Source organism: Balaenoptera borealis, assembly GCF_965194805.1.
Source record: "Balaenoptera borealis genome assembly, chromosome: 17".
In the NCBI taxonomy this organism is placed as follows: Eukaryota; Metazoa; Chordata; class Mammalia; order Artiodactyla; family Balaenopteridae; genus Balaenoptera; species Balaenoptera borealis.
In genome coordinates this window covers 70,866,821-70,889,826 of record NC_138876.1, presented here as the reverse complement: position 1 = coordinate 70,889,826, position 23,006 = coordinate 70,866,821, and the positions used below count along the sequence as shown (strand labels likewise).

Sequence of the window (23,006 nt, the reverse complement as noted above, 5' to 3'; positions counted from 1 at the left end):
GTTAGTTGCTTTTGTGAATATAAAATGAGGTTTTTTGAAAGAAGGATAAATTATTGAATAATTTAGCCTAAAAAGCAATTTCAACTAAAATACTGTGCATTTCCGTGAGGACAATCAGCATTTATTTATTTATTTCGTACAGCTTCTTCTAAGTTTAAATAAAATCTCCATGAATAGATAAGAAAATTACTGTTTAGGATATCTGTAACTCTGCAGATTGAAGCAGTTGGGTCAAAAAACCCTTATCAAAATGTAAAACCAGTATTTTTTAATCACCAAGTAACGTGTGAAACAGATATCCTCACCTTTGCTCTAGCCCAAACACCCACCTCCACTGTGGTACTTTTACTTTCCACTTCATTTCTTTTTGTTATTAAGTTTGTTTTTTAAAACAGGTACGTATATACTTTTTTTTTTTCCATTTTTATTTATTTATTTATTTCACATCTTTATTGGAGTATAAATGCTTCACAATGTTGTGTTAGTTTCTGCTGTATAACAAAGTGAATCAGCCATACGTACATATATATCCCCATGTCCCCTCCCTCTTGCGTCTCCCTCCCACCCTCCCCATCCCACCCCTCTAGGTGGTCACAAAGCACCGAGCTGATCTCCCTGTGCTATGCAGCAGCTTCCCGCTAGCCATCCATTTTACATTTGGTAGTGTGTATATGTCCATGCCGCTCTCTCACTTCGTCCCAGCTTCCCCGTCCCCTCCACCCGTGCCCTCAAGTCCGGTCTCTACATCTGTGTCTCTGTTCCTGCCCTGCCACTAGGTTCATCAGTACTGCTTTTTAAAATCCCATATATATGCATTAGCATACGGTATTTTTCTCTTTCTGACTTACTTCACTCTGTATGACAGATTCTAGGTCCATCCACCTCAGTACAAATGACTCAATTTTGTTCCTTTTTATAATAAGTAATATTATAATAAGTAAGTAAGCTGAGTAATATTCCATTGTATATATGTGCCACATTTTCTTTATCCATTCATCTGTTGATGGACATTTAGGTCGCTTCCATGTCCTGGCTATTGTAAATAGTGCTGCAATGAACATTGTGGTACATGTATCGTTTTGAATTATGGTTTTCTCAGGGTATATGCCCAGTAGTGGGATGGCTGGGTCATATGGTAGTTCTATTTGGAGTTTTTTAATGTAGCTTTACTGATATATAACTGATATACAATAAACTGCACTACAAGTATTTTTACAACCAGGAAAAGAAACAATATTTTAAAGTCTGTTGGAACTGGTTCTGCTTCTAAAAAGGTACTTCCTTATCCCCCCAAATTATCACTATAGAGGAATTGTAAATTTTTTTTTGTGACTGTTACTGAGAGAGGTGAATGAACTGACAGAAATTTAAGTGAGAACTTCCCTTGCAGATTATGGGATAATACTGTGATCCAGATATACCCCCTCCCCACCCTATTATATATACTCCACTAAGGACAGCATGGTGAAGAAGCTAATACCAAGTAGGTATCTATCTTCTAGAAAGATTTTCAAGTGTACCTTCATTATTTGTTAAATGACGATAGAGACAGATGTTAATTTAGCAGACTAAATTACTTTTCAAATTAGTGCTTTATTTTATCTTATCCTTTATCTTGACCATGCACCATTAATTAAAACAGCATGCTCCATTGAAACTTTGGGTGAAAATACGCAATTTCACCTCAGATTTCCCAACCTACCAAAAGCTGTTAGCATATTTAGCAATTTAATAAAATGTTATGAAAACCTATGACAGAAATATAGTTCTTTGGCATTAAAACATTTGTAACTGGACAAGAAGAAATAAAAAGTAATATTGTTTAAGACAATGACTAACGATTTAACAGGAGGATTTAGAAAAGTCTGATAATTCAACAATAGTCATAATTTTTCCTCAGTTAAATGCTTTAACAACTATAACCAAATAGATTATTAGCGATAAAACCATTTTTTTCTGAAATTCTTGCTATCACATTTAGTGTTTACAGTTCAGTTCCAGGTAACTTTAAAGAAGTTCTGATTTCATACCTTAAGGTAAAAGATTATTCTTAGCACTTCTTATTCCAATAATTTATGATAGTGAATGGCTGAATCCATTTCATTTTACTTTTTATTCCTTTCAGTGGTATATGAGTGGGTAAATATACTCACAAATATTTAAATATACAAACATTTTTGCTACATATTAATATGTAGACAGCTTTCATTGTATGCCTTTTCTTTTAAAGACATGCTTTGGTCACATTACAAGGAGTATATTCACATTAAAATAATAAAAATTACAAACTAACTGTAAGACATGAGTCAAAACATGATCATCCTCGAATCAACTGAATGATAGTTTTTGCCTTCAAATAGTCTTTTACTTCATTTCACTGCCAAAAGCTGGAGTTAAATGGAGGAGAAAATGAAATGGTGGTTCAGCTGCTATCTTAATTCAAACAAGTCCATTCATACACATTTCTATTTAATAATCTTGGATGCAATCCAGCAACTTTAAAACTGGGGGTTATCGAGAAATGAATGAACTTTACACCTGGACAGTGGACTAGTAAAGAGTGAGGAGGAAAACAAGAAAGGGAGATAAAAGGGAATCTAAATCAGCAAAGACAGGACAAAAGAGACTGATGATTTTTTTTTTTCCAGGTGTCGCTGTTGCACCCTGTTGTTCTGAGATTCAGTGTGTTCCCTGACAAATGTCTCCATTTCATAGCTAGGACCCCCAAGCTTTTGGTGAAACTGAAAGCACTGGTTCAGTCAGGCAGAACAGCTGCTCCCTGGGCACTTCATGTGCAGGGCAGTGGGAGAGGCCCATAGCAGAGGGCTTTCCTTGCTTGTAGGTCCAGATCAGGGCATCCTGTATCACAGGATGGTCACTCTGTGTCCTCAGACCCCCTCAAGGTGCAGATCAGCGCCAGAATTCCCAAATCAGACAGGATTTCTCCCATTTCATAAGGGCCAAGTAGGTAGATTGTGAACAGCAGCTGACAAGGGGAGAAGGGACCTGGCCAAAGCTGTGACTGTGAAGGTCACGGGGGTTCGCTGGAGGCCCCTGACAGGCCTGAATGTGCCACCCTCTCTACGGGGCTACAGCTGCACCTGTTCACCTAGTGCAGGACCTGAAAGAGAGTGGGGTGGATATGGAGTGACCAGGGGGGAGGGTGACAAACCCTGCTGCCCAGTGACACCCATCTGCTGTTCACACAGGGCTGCAGGGTTTCCCAATGCCTTCCACAATTTGGAAACAAACATAATAAGATATTTAATAATCCTCTAGGAAGGTGGCCAAGCCTGTCCTAGGAAGCAAACCATTTCTAATACTCCAAACAAGTTTTCTAAGAGGGAAAAATAGTTGTAGAAGTTGCTGCATTGTCATATTATCGCAACAGTCTTTTCACACATATTCAGCTAAAACTGAATAAATGATCTCAGATCTTCCAAGTGGAACGGCTTCTTAGACCAATATTAAGCACAGACTGGTTTTCACAAAAATGAAAGACTGGTGTTTTACAAACCCAGCTTTTGTTTTTTTTAAACCAGGAAGATATTAGCTTTTCGGTTTGTAATAGATATACTACAGAAAATGTGTGTATTCTTTGGATATATACACAATTCTTTGCTTTCCTATGTCTCTTTCTTTTTTTCCATTAGTTTCTCCTGCACTATATAGTAGTGACTCACACTGAATAGATAAGCTGTGTGTTTTACATTATTATTATTACATTATTTACCAGACTGATTATTTCATTCCACATTTATTTAGATTAGATAAATCTGAACATCCAACTATGGATTCACATGTAAACTTTCAGAAATGATGTTTGTTAGGTCTGATGTAATAAATATAGAGTTATTTCATATCATTTAAAAACAACGACATCACTTTCTACCAGCCCCCCTCAGGGGAGAGCCTAAGGCTGTGAGTCTGTTGGAATGTTGTCATGATTTATTTTTTCTCCAGAGACAGAATGCTTCAGAAACTGACCAGTAGCACCAATGTACAATCTTGATCGCATGGGCCATTTCTGAAAAAGAATATTTAAACAAGAATCCAAAAGTTAGTATCTGTGACAGATATAGTGTGTAATAAATAATATTAAAAATTCCAAATACCTCAATGCAAATGCAATATCATGTAGCTAGTAACAATGGTAATTATGAAGTCTAAGTGATGACACGAAAAAATGTTAATAATAAAAGTAAATAATGCTAATAATAAAATTATTAATGCTAATAATAAAAGTCAAAACATACCCAGACTTTGATTATAATTATATGAAATAATACGTGTGCATGTGGACCAGAACTGCAAAAAATCATGGCCAATGAATATATTTAAATGTAGGAAAATATATCTACCCACAATGTTTTAATGTTAAACTAAACCTAAAACAAAATTAAGCCTAAAACAAGATCCCTGACTTTAAAAATATTTTAAAAAGTTATATGTAGGACTTCCCTGGTGGCACAGTGGTTAAGAATCCGCCTGCCAATGCAGGGGACACGGGTTCATCCCTGGCCATGAAGATCCAACATGCCACGGAGCAACGAAGCCCGTGCGCCACAACTACTGAGTCTGCGCTCTAGAGCCCGCGAGCCACAGCTACTGAGCCCGTGTGCCACAACTACTGAAGCCTGCGCGCCTAGAGCCCGTGCTCCGCAACAAGAGAAGCCACCACAATGAGAAGCCCGCGCACGGCAACGAAGAGTAGCCCCCGCTTGCCTCAACTAGAGAAAGCCCGCGCGCAGCAACAAAGACCCAACGCAGCCGAAAATAAATAAAAATTTTAAAAAATACTAAAAAAAAAAAGTTATATGTGTTAAGTATTATGCATCTACATTTGTCAAAGGACTACAATGAAAAGTGACTAATTCAACTATCTAAACATTTTATCTAGCTAAAAGCAATATCTTGAAGTTGCACATATTAGAATGTTTGGTGTTATATAGCTAGAACATCCAGATTAAATGTCTGCTTGTACTGGCATCACACAGCTCTAACCTTTCAGTAATCATCGCATTTGTATTCTGATTGTGTCTTTTCTAAATTTACCTTTAAAATGGACAGCCTCTCAAACAATACAATTAATTTCCAAACAGGCATGATGATGAAAAAATATACTACATAGGTAGTACTTTCAGGTTGGACTTTTTTTTTAAGAGGGGAGGGTCATATAATTTTAGTTCTAAGGTCCTTGGAATACTAATCAGAGAAATAGTGGTTTTTTGTTGTTGTTTTTTTTAAATACAAAGGTAAGTCCTTAGACTAAAAGAGTGCAACTCTTAAAGGTCAGCAGTGGGGTCCCACACTCTCCAGAGAGTAAATGCTGCTGTGAGCAGCAGGCTATTTTCACCAGCAAACATTCATGGGCAGACTGCTGGTTACACAGCACCATGAAATGTTCTTAAATGCCTCGCAGATGATCCACAGTGCTCAAACAGAGGTACAATTATTAACAATCCAAAGTCCGTAAGAGCTCTGGGTTTTCAACACAAGTTGCATATTAGAATCACACAGGAGCTTTAAAAAATACTGATGGCCAAGTCACACTCCAGGCCACTTAAATCAGAATGGACCTCTTTGGAGAAGTATAAGGTAGAGTCAGTTCTTATCTGGAATAATATAAGCCTTCCTTATACTTCTGAATACAGTTACTGTCACCTAAACTGGGATTCCAGATGTAAAATGTAGCCACAGGAATAATAAGTAGGCATGTGATTTTTATTTCTCCAGATGGGATAAGTGAATTTAAGAGTCCTAAATTCAGATTATTCTGCTGGGAATCTACACTTTAACACAGATTAAATATAACATCTGTGTTACTTGGAATTTAACTGGTCCATTCCTATATAATCTTCCTATAAACAAACTTGTATTTTATGTTCGATACAGTAATAAGACTGACACTGTGTTACTTATTTTTGCAAATCCATTTCAGGTTTTGTTTTTTTAAATCATAGATGTGAATTCTTGTACTTTCTGGGTATATCATGTTGGTCCTATTCTTGAGATCCCTGCTACCAGTTGGTAACATGAAGTGTTTTAGAAACTAGCCTGGGATTTTTTGATATGTTTGGATTTGGCATTGTTAGATCAGATTTAAGGCCTGCATTATACTGAAAAATCCAGTGTCATGGTATTATGGATTGAATGTTTGTGTTCCCCCAAATTCATTTGTTGACGCTCTAACGCCCAACGTGATGATATTTGGGGAGGTAATTTTGGTTAGATGAGGTCATGAGGGTGGGTCCCTCATGATAGGGTTAGTGGCCTTTTTAGAAGGGGGAGAGCTCCCCTTCTTTGAGAAAGAGTTAAGTCGGCCAGCTGCAAGACAGGAAGAGAGCTCTCACTAGGAAGTGAATTGGCCAGCACCTTGATCTTGGACTTTCCAGCCTCTAGAACTGTGAGAAAACAAATTTCTGTTGTTTAATCCACCTAGTCTATGGTATTTTGTTATTGCAGCCTGAGCTGACTAATATTCATATGTAGCAAATAGTGTAGGGCATAGGTCATCAATTTCAAGTGCAGAATTTTAGGCATATTATAAACCAGTGCTTTTCAATCTTTTACACTCCTGCCACATTTTCATGAGCATAAAAATCTCACGTTCAAACCTCAAATGTAATGTGAGAATTCTACGTTTGAAAATGTAGATAATAATAATTTGAGAATGTGAATTAAACACATCTAAGTATAAATAAAATAAAAATACTACTGAATGCTCCCTGTTAGTTCTCTGTGTTACCTGGGTTCCACTGTATTGAGAATCACTCTAAATCATGCAACCAAGAGTGGAGACAAGTGAAGGCATCTGTTCTTTACAGCCTTGCTAGTATGTAAGTAATTTATGAAGCAAACCTGAAAATGTATATGTGGATTTTTGCCTGATTTTTCATGTACTTAATAAAACTTTCCTTTTTAATAACTTTGTGTTCCTGGATTTTCAAAAAGTCTTCAAATGATTTTATTCAAATGAATTTAATATAGACACATAAATAGTTTTAAGAGTCAGAAATAAAAATATAAATACAATATTGGTTAGGTTGCATGTCAGCATCATGCCAAAAAACCCAGCTGACTGATTTACATTTCACTTCTCAATGGTCTGTTTTAGCATTGTGTAGATTAACACAATCCTGACCTCTACTTTACCTAATAAGTCATACTTAAAATTATGTAGTTTCATTAGCTTAGAACAATCTAGCAGACTCATACAATTAACCAGAACTGATTCTGAAACTGAAGACTAAAAATATATTCCTGGTTTTTGGAGTTAAATGACTCCAAAATAACAAAACTTTGTATTTATTTTTTGAAATTATTGTTTATCTGTGTTATCAACAATGATTCTCCAGGGGTAATGCAATTAATAAAGCCATCTGTGCTTTTCTTCCAATGTAAGTGTCTGAAATATACCCCTGTTCCCTTGGAGAAGCACTGCCCTTTCAGACACTGGTGCTGATCAGAACTGCTCACATTCCAAAGGGATAAAAACTGCTGTTTTAGGCTATGCCCTGGGATTCCAGTCTCTTAAACCTTCCAATTTCATTTGAGGTACTCATAATGTAAATTCCCAATAATGCTAACAAGTGCTAAATCCCCAATACTGATAATAAGAACTGATGATTCAAAATTATGGCCTTGAAATACTTGTTAATGGATCTTTGATCAAAGTAAAGACCCCCTTATGTTGTAAGGCAGAAAAACAAAGTCATTTTGGAACACTCTTTAACTAAGTAAACCAAAAAGTACAAAATAATCAGAATATCTTTATTTCTTTGGCATTAGATTAATCAATGATAGACTTAATATTTAAGCATTTTGGTAGTCTCTGTAAAATAATGTGTTACAGGCAGTTTCAATTATGTATGTAAAATCTCTTTCCTCTGCACCTCCACTGCATATGGTTATAGCCTCTCTTATGGCACATACAACATTCTCTCTTATAATACTGTTATTTATATTTCTGTCTTTGTCTCTATTATATGCTCATTTAGGGCAGGGATTGAGTCTTACCCTTAATTGTAGTCACTCTCCTAACAGTGCTTTGCACAAAGCAGGCACTCAGTAAATGATTTTAAAATAGACTAGTCACTTGTTCAACCATCATCAATTTCATCCTTAAGAGGTAATCTTTGGCTTTCTTTCATTATCCCTAGGATTGTCTTTTAAAATAAAAATAATTGATTCAGAGGACAAATGAGATTTAATTTTTCTTTAAAGAGTTATATGACTACAAAAACATTTGGTACGGGAGTCAGGGCAAAAAAAAACTCTTGTTAAGCTTATTGTTACATGAAAATTATGGTTTTAACATTACTCATTCAAAAAAGCACTGCAAGAAACTAAGGTGAAAAACAACTGGATTTCTCATCTGATTTCTCTCTCCCACAAAGAGGCATTTAACAGATGTCTTTTGTATTAAAGCCTACTTAATGTTAAAATAAACTTCCTTAGAGTATAATGTCAAGTCAAAAGAAATCTAATATTAATGATATATTTGAATAGCAATCTAATGTACCGAACATCAATCTAATATTAATAGATTAGTAGCATCTAATATCAATAGTAATACAAAACCCCTTAATTAATAATAACTTTCCAACTGAGGTTATACAACACATGAATGGAATGGAATAGTCTATCATAATTATGAATAAATGATATTTCAAATTTTTATACTTAATATTTGAACTAGTTTGAGTCTATCATCTTGTTGGTTAAATGTGCAAAGTAAATTTTGTTAAACCTTACCACAGAATTTTAAGTTCAGTTAATATTAGAGGATGTACTTTACCCTCAATTCGATAATGATTATTCAATAATTTATTGAACATTGATATACTTAAGGCAAAATCCTAATTTTGTATTTGTGTGTGTGTGTGAGAGAGAGAGAGAGAGAGAGAAAATGCTTCAGAATGGTGGAATCAAAAATTTGAATATTTAGTTTTAGAAAACATAGGGAAGGTGATCCATTTTGAACAGAAAACCTGATCAATGTAAGATTTGAAAACAATCAAATCTAGGAGAAAAGGATGATGAGAGTTTAAATACTGCAATATAGGTAGTGAATCATAATCATATATACCGTATTAAACAAAAACCCTGACCACTCTACCTATATGTAATGTAAAAAATACAAGAGGGAGTCTCTTGGATAATTTTGTACATTATGTAATTTGAATATTTAATCAGAACACAACATATATGCCAACTTATTATGAAAATCACATAAACTCATTATAGTTTTTCTAACATTCTTGGTGGTTGTCTAGTCCATGATCGTTAACCTTCATTAAAACGGACTGAAAATTTACTGTGTGGGGACGCAGAATAGTCTCCTTTTGTTCTTACCAGCTTTACAAAAAATTTTCAACATTGGTTTCCTAGGATTAGTTAGGGGCAGATACTTCCGTCACCCCGTTTAATTCCTGAAACTTTTCAAATATTTGATAAACACCACAATGGTAACAATGATGTAAATTAAAAACCCTCAAAGGCTCATAAATGTAACTCGGACACTAAAAATTATCAGGACGTGCAACCAAGCACCCCACCAGGCACCCGCAAGAAACTTCTCATCTAGGAAAGGAATCCTGTAGGTTGCATCCTATAAGGGGCGTGAGACTCCCCTACCCAAGCCAGCCCGGGTTTAAGCCCTTTACCTGCAAACCGTCAAGGAGTAGCCTTGTGCAGTGGGGACCTCGCCACGGGTGCCTTCGCGGGCCGAGGTCGCTCTCCTGATCTGTTCCCCGCCTCACCCTGAAGGAGGGGTGAGAGCTGGGCGGTATCTGCCCAGGCAGGGGTAGACCCCGCGGTCAAGGTGCCGTGCTCCCGGCCCCGGCTCCGCAGTGCGCCCTGCCCGCCTACCTTGACAGGGTGTAGGTAACCATCCCCGCGCAGGGCGCCCAGTCCGGGGTCCACCGGTGCGTCGGCGTCGTCCTGCAGGCTGCGAGTGAGGTGCGCGATGTAGGTGGTGGCCAGTAGCAGCACGTCCAGCTTGGACAGCTTGGTGTCCGGCGGCACCGACGGCAGCGTGCGCTGCAGCTCCAGGAAGGCGTGCCGCAGAGTCTGCACGCGGCTGCGCTCCCGCGCCGCGTTCGCTGCCGCCGGCCTCCCGCCCCCCGAGCGCGCGCCACCGCCTGGGCCCGCCGGCCCCGGTCCGGTTCGTCCCTGGCTCGAGTCTCGGGTGGCGGCTACCGGTGGCGCGGGCTCGTTGCTGGCGATCAGGTGGCTGCCTGCGGGGCCGCCGCGGTCCATAGCGGCTTCCCGCGCCGCGCGCCCTGCAAAGGACGGAAGGCGCGGTGAGGCCGGGGCGCCGGTCGAGTTTAACCCGGGGAGGCGCAGCCCTCCCGCTCCCCCTGCGCGCCGGACCCGGCCGTCCGACATGGCTCCAGGCGATCTCAGAGGTGAGCACCTTTTGACTGGGGCGCTTTTGCCTCCCGGCGTCTGGGGAGAGTGGTGGGGCCCGAGTGTTCCTGGGCTGCTTGGAAGGCTGAGGAGGAGCGCGGTGCCGGCTTTACTTTCCGCCGACAAATTAATCGGAAGGGCTACGCTACCGGGGAAAAAGATTTCGGAACCACAGCTCCGGTTCGGAACTTGTTCGCGCTTCTGGAACGCTATCCCGCTCGTCCAGCAGGAAAGATGAAGCTGGTCAACTCGTGGAGCGCGGCGGGAAGCCCTGCCTCGTCAGGGCCAGCCGTGCCCACGCCGGCCGCCCTCGCACCATTCGCTCCCGAGGCCCGGGGACCTCAGGGGCGACGGCAGGAGCTCAGGGCAGTTTCCGCCGGAGAAGCGGGGGACCGGTGGCCTCTCCCGGGACTAAGGCACCCCCTACCCCTCCAAGCGCGGGAGCAGCGCGGCGGGGGTCGGACAGGGGCCCTCACCTTTCCTGGAGCGGCCGTACGAGGTTCGGCTCCGCTGCGAGAGCAGGCGAGGAGCGTCGAGCTGGGTCTGCGTGGCCAGGACCGCGCCGGTCACTCCATCCTCGTCCAGCCGAAGGCTACGGCCGCTTCCAGCCCGGGCCGGACGCGTCTTTTATGCGGGCTTCTGCGAGGCGAGGCGTGCGTGCTGGCCAAGCTCGGCGTGGGATGACCGCAGAAGGACCCGCTGACGTCCGCAGGAGCCTGAGGTGCCGTGCAGGGGACTCGGTCCTCTCCGAGCAGCCCGTCCGCCTCGGGAGAGTCATTAATGCAACCGTCCTGCGGGGAGGGGCCGGGCCAGAGGGGGCGGAGCGTCTTTCTGCCCCCGCCCCTCCGCGTCCAGGTTCTCCCCGGGGCGGGACTCCGAGAGCCACACGTCTAGCGCCCGCGGGGTTGGCGGCCGGCTGGGCCAGAGCCGCGGTCTTTGCTGTGGGACCCCAGCGCGGCCTCGCGAGTTAGCTCGCCTCGCCGCCGCCCTTCCGCCTCGGGCCCAGTCTGAGCTCCGGCACCTTCCAGGCCGGCGCCGAGCCGAGGCGGGAACGCGGCCGTTTTGTTGAGCGTGACGTAACTTTCTGTGAGGAACTGTGGAGTGTGCCGCCTCGAGGCGCTCACCTTTCACTCTACCACAAGGTAAATGTCTCCCGCTGCCCTAACTACTTAAAGCGTAGTCCCTCCACCCTCGGGATTCCGTGACCAGTTTACTGAGCCGCCCAGAGATAAACTGCACTTAGCTCGAGCGCGCCCACTGTCTGTGGTACCTTAGGAAGTTCCCCCAGTCGCGGTCGCTTCTCCCCGAGGTGCCGGCGCCCAGGGGCCCCCGCTTTGTTTCGCTATTTGGACGGATTTGGAGTTTCCCTGCGGGGAACTCGCCTGAAGTGTTTAGCCCTCGTGGGCCCCCCGCCCGGGGAGCGGGGCCGGCGGCCGTGCGGGGAGGGGCTCTCTCCGGCCTCCTTGAGAAAAGGGGGCGCTGCCCCGCGAGGCCCGTTCCCAGCCGCCCAGGAAGCCTGGGCCCTGGACGCCCCCCGACCCTCTGTGGCTTCCGCCCGTTTGGCCCCGTCGCTTTCAGGGGTGAAGTCTGGGCGGACGGCCCGTATTTCCCAGCGACGTGATTAGTCCATCCTTGAAAACAGTGCCTGCGAGGGGGAGAGCAGGACGTTAAAACACCTTCTTTGCGGTCAAGACGGAATATCGAATTTAAAATAGCATTAATGAAACCGCTCTTGTATACGTGACATAATTTCATCCTTTACCATAGATTTTAAAATTGGAGCTACCGACTCGTGCATAGTAATGGTGGCACTTACTGTATTTGAGTGTAGAATTCCACACACTTTAAGTATACTAGTGAATCAAAAGAATCCTCAGGTTTTCATCTCAATTCCCATTCAGTAACTGTAGTTCGATTTACACTTTAGAAAGAAGCACACCAAAACACCATTGGTTCAAAAAAAGATTACTTTCTTTTGGTGAATGAGAAAGCACACCTTTATTTCCCCTGTAAATTGTATGTAATGAGGAATAAAGCAGTTGGAAAGCACTGTTTCGGATTCTAAAAAGAAGCAAATCAAACAAGAACTCAAAGGTCCTTCTTATATAATGAGATGCCGTAAAGCTACAAACCACAAAGGATGATGTTGCCTAGTAATACTATAAAGGTAAAGAGTCACACGTTTCAGATCGCTTAAGGCTGAATTTACTGGTTTTTTACAAACACATTTTCTTCTACTTTTGAGTTATGAAGAAGGTGAGGTTCACGTACATCATTTTTTGTCAGCAAGCTTTCAGATTCCTTCAAAGAGAGATTCCTGTATTGACAGAGAAAAAAAAAAAAAAAACAGCGTTTAAATTATATCAGAAATGAAAGTTATCCACAACAGGTAGCAAACATATATAATCTAGGACACAATAACAATAGTGAAGGCTAATGATTAGTTACTAAACTGTGTGCATCTTCTCAGGCTTGAAAGGAAGCAGAAACAAAGATTTTTTCCCCCTGAGGAAGGGAAGAGTGTGGAAAATCTATGAGTTGGGAGAGATGTGGAAATAAGAGTATTGGAGGGAAGGTGGGCCAGGACTAGGGTAGGCAAATTAGGTGCTTAGGGCTCCTTATGTTTTGCACGCTGGCACCTCACACACCTCACCCTAGCCTAGCCTGCTGGAGTCTCCTGCTGCTTTAGGAGGTGGGGTGAAGGTGCAGGCACAGCAGAGGCACTTCACTGCTAATAATGCCTGGCTAGTTGCCTGCTGAGTTGCCCAACAGTCAAGTTCCAAAGAAAGGACTGATGTAACAAGACCAGCCACTGCAGGCCACCCCCCTTGTCCTATCTGCTGCCACTCTAAGCAGCCTCTCTGAATCCTCTGATGACTCTAGAGTAGTCCTGATTCCTGCAAGAAACCAGTATTTGCAATTAAATTCAAAATGGAAGATGAAAATCTTCAAATTTTTAGTAACAGGTACCTTATTTAACACTTCTTAAGTGCTAAGTGCTTTACAAAAAGCACTTTATTTTCTCATTTTGTCTTTACAAAAACCCTTTGAGGACTTTACATTTACAGTTGAGAAAAATAAAGCTCAGAGGGTTGAAGTAACTCGTCCAAGGCTACATAGCTAGTGGCAGAGACAGGAGTCAAGCCAGGCAGATTGACCCTAACACTTGTGCTTTTTACCATACTATTCTATTTACTATTTGTAGGGTTCTTCATTATTTGCAAAACATTTTTTGTATCTGTTATCTCAATAAAGGGCATACTTTAACTTGACTCCCTATGAACAATCCGAATACTATTTTTTTTTTTTTTTATAAATTTATTTATTTATTTAGTTTTGGCTGTGTTGGGTCTTCGTTTCTGTGAGAGGGCTTTCTCCAGTTGCGGTGAGCGAGGGCCACTCTTCATCGCGGTGCGCGGGCCTCTCACTGTCGTGGCTTCTCTTGTTGCGGAGCACAGGCTCCAGACGCGCAGGCTCAGTAGTTGTGGCTCACGGGCTCAGTTGCTCCGCGGCATGTGGGATCTTCCCAGACCAGGGCTCGAACCCGTGTCCCCTGCATTGGCAGGCAGATTCTTAACCATTGCGCCACCAGGGAAGCCCCGAATACTATTTTTATAGTATGTCTTTCTTTGGAGTTCTTGTCTAATCTGGTTTTAGAGTGCCGTAGATTTTATTTCACTGAGCGTGATGTAGGTCTTAAAATCATACTTCTCTTTTTTCTAAATGTGTCAAATAGTTTGTCATCTTTATATCGTAAAATAATCACACATACCAGTGAAGAAAATATATTGTTTTGTTATATATCTATATCAATGGGTTTTATAGAGTTGGTGCTTTTTTTCACCTTTCAACTACTTCCCTCATTGTTTAATTAAGGTATAATTTACAGACTTAAATTCACTCTTTTGAGTGTATAGTTCAGCAGTTTTGATAAACATTAACAGTCATGTAACTACTACCACAATAAAGATATGCAACATTTCATCACCCCCCCAAAATTCCCTTGTGTTGATCCTTTGTAGTCAACCCCAGGTCCTCAGCAACTACTGATATTTTCTCTCTATAGTTTTGCCTTTGCCAGAATGTCATGGAATCATACAGTGTGTAGCCTTTTAAGTCTGTCTTCTTTATTTTATTATATCTTATTTTATTTTTTTTAACATCTTTATTGGAGTATAATTGCTTTATACTGTTGTGTTAGCTGCTCCTGTATAAAAAAGTGAATCAGCTATACGTATACATATATCCCCATATCCCCTCCCTCTGCGTCTCCCTCCCACCCTCCCTATCCCACCCCTCTAGGTGGTCACAAAGCACCGAGCTGATCTCCCTGAAGTCTGGCTTCTTTTGCTTAGCATAATGCTTTTGAGGTCTATCCATGTTGTGTCATGTATTGCTAGTTCATTCCTTTTTAATGCTGAGTAGTATTCCATTGGATGGATGTACCACAGTTTGTTTATCCATTCCCTAGTTGAGAGACCTTTGGGTCGTTTCCAATTTTTGGTGATTTTGAGTAAGGCACTGAAAACATTAGGGCTCAGATTTTTGTGTGAGTATAGGTTTTCATTCCACCTGGGGAAATACCTAGGAGTGGGACTTCTGAATGTGGTGTGTGTTTAACTTTGTAAGAATATGTCAAACTATTTTCCAAATTGGCTGAAGTATTTTTTGCATTCCCACCAGTAGTGTGTGAGAGTTCCAGTTGCTCCATGTCCTTGCTAGCATTACTTGATTTTTTTTCTTCTTATTCACTTTAATGGACAGTTTTAAAGAAAAAAACTTGATCCAATATTTAAAACATTTTAAAAATCAGATGATTTCACAATCTAGATATCTTGCTTGCTAGCTAGTCTCATTTCTCATGTTCAACATGTCTGCCTGGCTATACTGTTTGGAGCCAAGTAGCTGCAGGCTGCAGTTGCCTTTAGTTGGACATGTGCTCTCCAGTTTACCTTAGTCACATTCTCACCTGCTTCCCTTACTTACTTTATCTGCCTGTACTTGAGGGTGTTTTTGAGACCCCCTTGCAGTGTTAAGAGCTTGGCTTTTGCAGTCAATGACCTGGATACAAGTCCCAGCTCTGCCTCATGGCAATCCTGTGACTTTGGGCCCCTCTGACGGGGCTTCTGCAACACTCATTTTCCCCATGTATAAAATGGGACTGATAGTATTTTTATCTCAAAGGGTCCTACTGTGTTTTTATTTAAATTAATTAATTAATTAATTTATTTTTGGCTGTATTGGGTCTTCGTTTCTGTGCGAGGGCTTTCTCTAGTTGCAGCAAGCGGGGGCCACTCTTCATCACGGTGCGCGGGCCTCTCACTATCGTGGCCTCTCTTGTTGCGGAGCACAGGCTCCAGACACGCAGGCTCAGTAGTTGTGGCTCACGGGCCTAGTTGCTCCGCGGCATGTGGGATCTTCCCAGACCAGGGCTCGAACCTGTGTCCCCTGCATTAGCAGGCAGATTCTCAACCACTGCGCCACCAGGGAAGCCCCCCTACTGTGTTTTATAATTTGTTTGGGTAATGAAGACTAAGCTTTCAAAGTATACATTTTAAAATGGAAAATAACTAATACAATTTTTATAACTTAGATCTTACATAACTCTTGTTCACAGAGTAAGCCATTGACAGAGTTGAGACTAGAAGTCACAAAAGTGAGCTTACACTGTTCTAAAGAAACACTTTGTTGCTCACCACTATTGCTTTTTTTTGAGGGAGGTGGGGGTTGTCCTAATTTCAAAGGGTTCTTTGAGAACTGCAAACCAGAATCTTAATGTTATATCTACGTTACTGATACATAAATTTATTTTGCATATAAAAGTTAGAGGTTAGGTTGAACACAGCAAAATTAAAGACATTTAGAGCTTTGCAGATGAGTTTATATAAGATCATTCCAGAGTTTCATGACTAAAAGTCTTATCTAAGTTTTAAAAAATTCTTCTTGAAGCACATAGGAGATCTGTTGTTACAACTGTTCAAACATAACCTTAACAGTGGTAAAAACAAATTATTTGTACTGTTTTTAAAGGTCACTTTTAAACTCAAAGAAACCTAATGCTTCCATATTCTAACTGAAGATAGTAGGTATTTTATAAATAGTTAAATAACTATTAGTGAATAGTGAACATTTCCTATGAATTATGGGTCCCAGGGATTCACATTCCTTAAAGGTATCTGAAGCTAAGGGCATTCTAACCCATCTAGAAAGTTATTATTTTTACATTAAGAAAAGAGATGAATTGACTCTATTGACATCGCTTAGGCTTGAAAGATAGTTAATCAAGTAACAGTTTGCTCTCTTCGTTGTACAGTGCTGTATTCTCGGTGGATCTTATTTACAATATATAACTGCATTTAATGTCTATTTTTAAATTACTAAGGCTCAAGTACCTCCTAGCATGTTTGAAAAGAGAGGAAACATCTGTCAGAAGTATTTACTGTGACAAACATAGAAAGAAGCAATATGTGCACATTTTTTGTTTAATACATATGTTATTTTTAATTGAACAGTGAAGGCATTTGTTCAGAATCAGCCTTTAAATAAAAAATAGTGTTGAACTAATCTTTAATTAAAGTGTACATTGATAGTATCAAGTTCAGTTTGAGGGTCAAAAGCAACGTCAATGAGTCTGACTTTTTCCTCCCTGTAGGGAAAGCAGGCTTGTGTAAATATACATGAGCACAGACTGCATGCATTTATAAAGGAGGTGGAAAACATTCCCCTGTCATTGGACAGATTTTGCTTCACTGTGTTCCACATAGGATACAGGCACAGCTTTCAGTGTGTATACCGTAAAGGAGTGTGGGGCACATACTTTTAGCGTCTTGGAAGAAGCCTCTAAGCTCCTTTCCACCTCTGAACAGGCTCCCCACCTCGAGTCTTAAATATAGACTGTAGGGGACTCTTCTGCTGATGCCAACTCATTATCCTCCTTCAAGTAATTAAAGGAAGGAATTGGTTTAATCAGCTTTTTTAGAAACTAAAAATCTGTTCTTTACATTTGGGCTGCATATTTTGTTTTTAATACTTTACTAACCTTCTGATTTTATCCTCATTGTCTCTTAGCCTTACACTAAATTAGTAAAATGTTAGCAATAGGCATAGCCTAATCATCTATTATCATGAGCTTAATGAAATTCCGTAATATATTTGGTCATCTTTTATTAAAGGGAGGTAGAACTGATATTCCCATTTAATAAGACTTAGATCATTTGTGATACCAAAACAATATTTTGGCATGTCCTCAATGAAAATGTTACATGAGGAAATAAAAAATATTTAAAAGAAAATGTTTATGTAATACTTTTTCACATTATAAAACTTAGGAATCAGGATTGAACATAATAAACTTCACTGATAGTGGCAGAAGCAGGGCATTCTTTATTCTCACAGGAACCCCTCTATTCTGCTGGTTTCTTTAGGTAGCCTATCTTAGCAGTACTTAGCAGTTAAAAATGCATTTAGCTCTGTGTTTAGTGTTCCTAGTTAGGAAAATGAGAATATAGTGATTTGTCAGTGCAGTCCTAGTGACTAGAGTTTTGCTTGGGGCTATAGAATATGTGGTATGTGCCATAGCTCGCAACTGATCTAACAGTGTGTGTGGCAATGTACAGATTTACCAATATTGTTTTCTGAGGCTATGTTCATTTTTATTGTTTTCTTTTCCACCTTGATGATATACTAGCAAGACCTTTCAAAATGCTTGGCAAAGAAACAAAACTCAAGAACACTTGTGGAATTGACGTGAGTTATGTAAATCTTTAAGAAACTGTTGGGGTGCTATGAACAAACTGGCTGTGGTTTTGATGGCAGTGATAATGGACATAATCAGTAAGGCAAATTCTCACACAGCTTCTGTTTTTTATGTGTGTGAATGGAGAGGAGGCAAGACCAAAACTAGGACTCCTTATATATCCTATCGCCTCTCCCCAGATAAAGCGTTTTCCAGACTCATAGGACTCTCTCTCCCTTAAGCCTCTCCTGGCAAGCCTAAGCCACTCTTCAGGGAATGGGGGTAGGATAGTGCAGCACTGTTGTTCATGGGTCTTCTTCAGGAGGGCTCCATTAAGGAATGCTAAATCACCATCCCTTGACTGGACCCTGCAAAGAGGGTCTCGTGACAAACGCACGTGACCTTCATCAGGCAGTTCTGGAAAAAGGAAATCTACTCCAAAGTACATCCACTGGCTCTGATTACTTTCTCAATGAAATACGCTATTGCCCTTTATTATATTGTAGTGACTACTATGGTATGATTGGAAAGATCAATAGAGCAATCATTGTATTGATTATAAATGAAGAAAAGTTGAATGGATAATTTGTAGGATGTATGAGGATCTGGTTTATAACGCCCATAGCATTTATCACAATATATAGTAGTGGTATCACATTTGACTCTCACACTAACTTGTTGCAAGATCTTTGAGATCAGGACTATCTCATTTGAGTTTTTATTATATTGAGTATTGTCTGGCATACAGCAGGTGGCTGTTAGTTTTATGAATAAAGGAAGTTATTTTCTGGTATGATTTATCTTTACAACAGAGCAATAACATCTTTTTTAAAGCTGAAAAAAAGCAATTTTCTTCTCATTAGGAGACTCAGAGCTGATTCATAATGAGCTAAATCGTGTATACTCAAGGTTTAGAATAGTGATTCTTAAACTATTTTTTGGATCATAAATCTCTTTGAGAATCTAATGAAACTTCTAATGTATCCTTCAGGGACACCAGATTAAGAACCTTTGGTTTGGAGAAGTGGTGAAAGTAGCCTATCTCTGTTGTGCTCTGGCTTCTCCTCCTTTCTGCCACCAGATGCCCTGCTGTAGCCATCTACTCACTAATGGACCACCCATTATCATCTGGGCCTCGGGCTCCTTTGATATGATACCTGCTCATTCAGACATCTTTACATGCTGCTTCTGGGACTTTCCTGAGTCACCTGCCCTACCTCAGTAGGTGTATCTAGTCTGTGACTCCCAGCTCTTCCTGAATCAACCCTTCCACTGCAACTTTATGACTGTTTGGGCCGATGAACGATAAACTCTTTTTTTGTGTGTGTGTGTGCTTGGTCAAGAAGAATTGAGAACAGAGAACGAGGAGACAGACGGAGGGCCTCTATTCCTCTGTGCTGTTGACAGGGAGGGTGTCCCATCCTCCCCCCAAAAGATAAATCACACACAAAAATATTTGAAAGAACCTACCCCATGTCTTCAATAATTTTAAGGTTATCTTCTTGGGAGCTTTCTGGAGATGCATTTCCATTTGCAAGGTATCTTTGTGTATCAGAGAAAAAAACTAATTTTGGCTTACCCACCTGTGGGTCATAAACAGGAACTATGTGATGCATTGTTTCAAAGTTACCTGTAGCATACAAAGAATTAAAAGCATTCTGCTTTGAAACTAATAACTAAATTGCAAACATGGCATAGAAAAGCATTAGGCTATCTAAAATTATGTTTTATGAAATGGAATTAGATCAGGTTATATAGATCCACAAAAAAAACCAATAAAAAATTAATATCCAAGATAAAAATATCACAGACTTTCATACATGAGAACCTACACAGGAAAGTTTATGGTCAACTCTCATAGACAAAATGGGTATACCAACATTAATATAAATATTAACTGCCCTTGCATTTTGCTGTTATGAGTTTATTTTTTCAGTGTGTTTAACCTCTAGGGAGTAGATTAGTCAATGATAGTTTTTGTAATATGTTCATACCTTTATTTCCACACTTAACATTCCACATCATTTCCCTGTTTAAAGATCCTCCTTCCTTTCCAGCAATGATTTCCTTTTAAGTGGAGACTGCCTTATTCGCCTCTAATTCCCAGGGCCTAGCATAGTCTTGGGCACATCGAAGATGCTCAACAAATGTTTATTAAATGACTAAATGAATATTTCCATCAAAGCACTACAAAAGTAAATGCTGAATAAAACAAAACGAGTTCAACCAAAAAAAAAAATGCTGAAGGGCATTCAGATATTTTGAATTTTGTTAAAGTGTTTTGACTTTGCTTCTAATTTTGAGCTATATAGTTGTGTGACTATATTTAAGACAAGATTTTTTTATTGTAACATCCTTGAAGTCTGAGGTAATTTTACCACATAGAGCTCCAAATTTATAAGCTACCAAAAATATGTAGTCAGGAAATACAAAAATGACTATCTTCCTAAGAATTCCTGTTCACTTATAATGTATTTGGTTGTACCGAGGTATCTTTAAATGGTTCATCTTAGCTCTTCTAAAGACCTGAAGGTATATTGTAGATTTAAAAAAATACACAATATATCTTCTAGACTTTAATTCATTCTTTCCATTTCTCCTGAGTGGTAATAACAGACACTTTACATAAAGACTATAGTGTAAGCTATTGGCCACATACCTAAGAACAGAGTTATTGTGTGTTACATACGTGTATCCAGGGATATCACAGGTTGTAAACCTGGGAAGCTCAGAACTGTACCATTTGTTTGGATGGGGTTGGCAAATGTGTGTAGGTGGTGAAGAAGAAGGACATCTATAGATGGCCAAGAGAGAATAACTGAGTACTCCTGAGGAAAACTCACATAATTTCTATTACCGCCAGTCAGCTTTCAATTTCAATTTAATTTTAATTTAATTGACCTTACAGTCTATTTTTCAATATAGTAAATCATATAAGCTATTTGAATACTTTTAAAATTTCAAAGTTCTTTCATAATATAGTCTCATTTTTCTCCCTAGTTCCTTTTTGTTTATAAAAATTATATGTTTACATATCACATATTTACACATTTGCAGATTTTTCTAAATTCCCACCAAACTGAAGTGAATTTCTAAGTAGAGCAGACATTATTGTCCTTGTGTCCAAGCATGATTCAGCCAATCATCAGTAGAGTGGTCACTAGAAGCCAAATCTGTTTGATGAAGTCAGATAACTGATTAATCACTGTCTCCCTGCTATCTTTGTGACCTTAGACAAGTTATTTCATCTTTCTAAAAGTCAGCTTTCTCAGCTGCAAAATGGATATAATAATTTTCTTTCCCACAAGTTAAAATGATTAAAGCAATAGTGTGTATAAATATCTGAAATGTTTGGCACAATAAATATTAGCTCTCTTTTCTTCCCTTGCCCCCTTTTCTTGGCTTCCTAGACTGGAGTGCTTTCCATTTTAAATTATTAATGATTATCATGATAGCAACTACAACAAGGTATGAAATGATGCTTCTGTACTATATAACATTCTGTATGGCTTTCTAAAAAAATTGTGGTAGGAACACTTAACATGAAATCTATCCTGTTTATTTTTTAAGTGTACAATAAATACATTATTGTTGACTCTAGGTACAACTTTGTACAGCAGACCTCTAGAGTTTATTCATCTTGCTTGACTGAAACTTTATGCCTGTTGATTAGTAACTCCCTGTTTCTCCCACCGCCCCCAGCCCTGGGCAGCCACCATTCCACTCTTTGATTCTATGAATTAGACTATTTTAGATACCTCATATATGTGGAATTATGCAATATTTGTCTTTCTGTGACTGGCTTATTTCATTCAGCATAATGTCCTCAAGGTTCATCCACATTGTTTCATATTACAGAATTTCCCTTTTTTTAAGGCTGAATAGTATTCCATTGTTTGTATATACCTTATTTTCTTTATCCATTCATCTGTCAGTGGACATTTAGGTTTCTGCATCTTGGCTATTGTGAATAGTACTGCAGTGAACATAGGAGGGTTAACACGTCTTCAAGATCCTGATTTCAGTTCTTTTGGATAAATACTCAGAAGTGGGATTGCTGGATCATACGGTTATTCTTTTTTTTTTTTTTTAATTTATTTTTATTTATTTATTTATTTATGGCTGTGTTGGGTCTTCATCTCTGTGCGAGGGCTTTCTCTAGTTGCAGCAAGCAGGGGCCACTCTTCATCGCGGTGAACGGGCCTCTCACTATCGCGGCCTCTCTTGTTGCGGAGCACAGGCTCCAGACGCGCAGGCTCAGTAATTGTGGCTCGTGAGCCTAGTTGCTCCGTGGCATGTGGGATCTTCCCAGACCAGGGCTCGAACCCGTGTCCCCTGCATTGGCAGGCAGACTCTCAACCACTGCGCCACCAGGGAAGCCCCATACGGTTATTCTATTTTAAAATATTGAGGCACTGCCATACTGTTTTTCACATTGGTTGCACCATTTTGCATTCCCACTGACAGTGTGCAAGGGTTCCAATTTTATCCATGTCCTCACCAACATTTTTTTTTTTTGTCATTTGATAATAGCCATCCTGACAGGTATAAGGAAGTATCTCATTGTGGTTTTTTTTTTTTCTTTTAAATATTTATTTATTTATTTGGCTGTGCTGCGTCTTAGTTGCGGCATGCAGGATGTTTTTTTTTAGTTGCAGCATGTGAACTCTTAGTTGCGGCACGTGGGATCTAGTTCCCTGACCAGCGATTGAACCCACACCCTCTGCATTGGGAGTACAGGAATCTTAGCCACTGGACCACCAGGGAAGTCCCATCATTGTGGTTTTGATTTGCCTTTCCCTGTTGATTAATGACATTCAGCATTTAAAAAATATACTTGTTGGCCATTTGTAGGTCT

At 40.2% G+C, this 23,006-nt stretch overlaps 3 protein-coding genes across 8 annotated transcripts in view; 1 reads left to right on the top strand and 2 right to left on the bottom strand.

Annotated features, from left to right (window-relative positions):
* Positions 1-951: 951 nt before the first annotated feature.
* On the bottom strand, positions 952-11,226 carry TCF24 (transcription factor 24). Its single transcript, XM_082364596.1, has 3 exons — positions 10,890-11,226; positions 9,874-10,286; positions 952-4,027 (listed from the first exon to the last, which is right to left on the bottom strand). The coding sequence occupies exons 2-3, from the start codon at positions 10,261-10,263 to the stop codon at positions 3,914-3,916; spliced, it is 504 nt and encodes a 167-aa protein (XP_082220722.1). The 5' UTR covers positions 10,264-10,286; positions 10,890-11,226; the 3' UTR covers positions 952-3,913.
* A 104-nt stretch (positions 11,227-11,330) lies between these two features.
* CSPP1 (centrosome and spindle pole associated protein 1) overlaps positions 11,331-23,006 on the top strand; it is a 204,042-nt gene continuing 192,366 nt past the window's right edge. The window contains exon 1 of the mRNA XM_082363393.1: positions 11,331-11,555. The gene's annotated coding sequence lies outside the window, so the exon portion shown is untranslated. The remainder of the gene's footprint in view (positions 11,556-23,006) is intronic.
* Positions 11,574-23,006, bottom strand: part of PPP1R42 (protein phosphatase 1 regulatory subunit 42) — a 66,377-nt gene continuing 54,944 nt past the window's right edge. For all 6 annotated transcript variants that reach the window (XM_082363551.1, XM_082363552.1, XM_082363553.1 and 3 more), the window contains 2 exons: positions 19,619-19,778; positions 11,574-12,730 (listed from right to left, as the gene is read on the bottom strand). In XM_082363551.1, the coding sequence (XP_082219677.1) occupies positions 12,619-12,730; positions 19,619-19,778 (272 nt within the window). In that variant the 3' untranslated portion in view covers positions 11,574-12,618. The remainder of the gene's footprint in view (positions 12,731-19,618; positions 19,779-23,006) is intronic.

Coding starts and splice junctions, on each gene's coding strand:
- TCF24 (XM_082364596.1), bottom strand. CDS start 10,263: ATGGACCGCGGCGGCCCCGCAGGCAGCCACCTGATCGCCAGCAACGAG. Junction 4,028..9,873: donor GTTACCTACACCCTGTCAAG/GTAGGCGGGCAG, acceptor ATTCTTTTTCAG/AAATGGCCCATGCGATCAAG.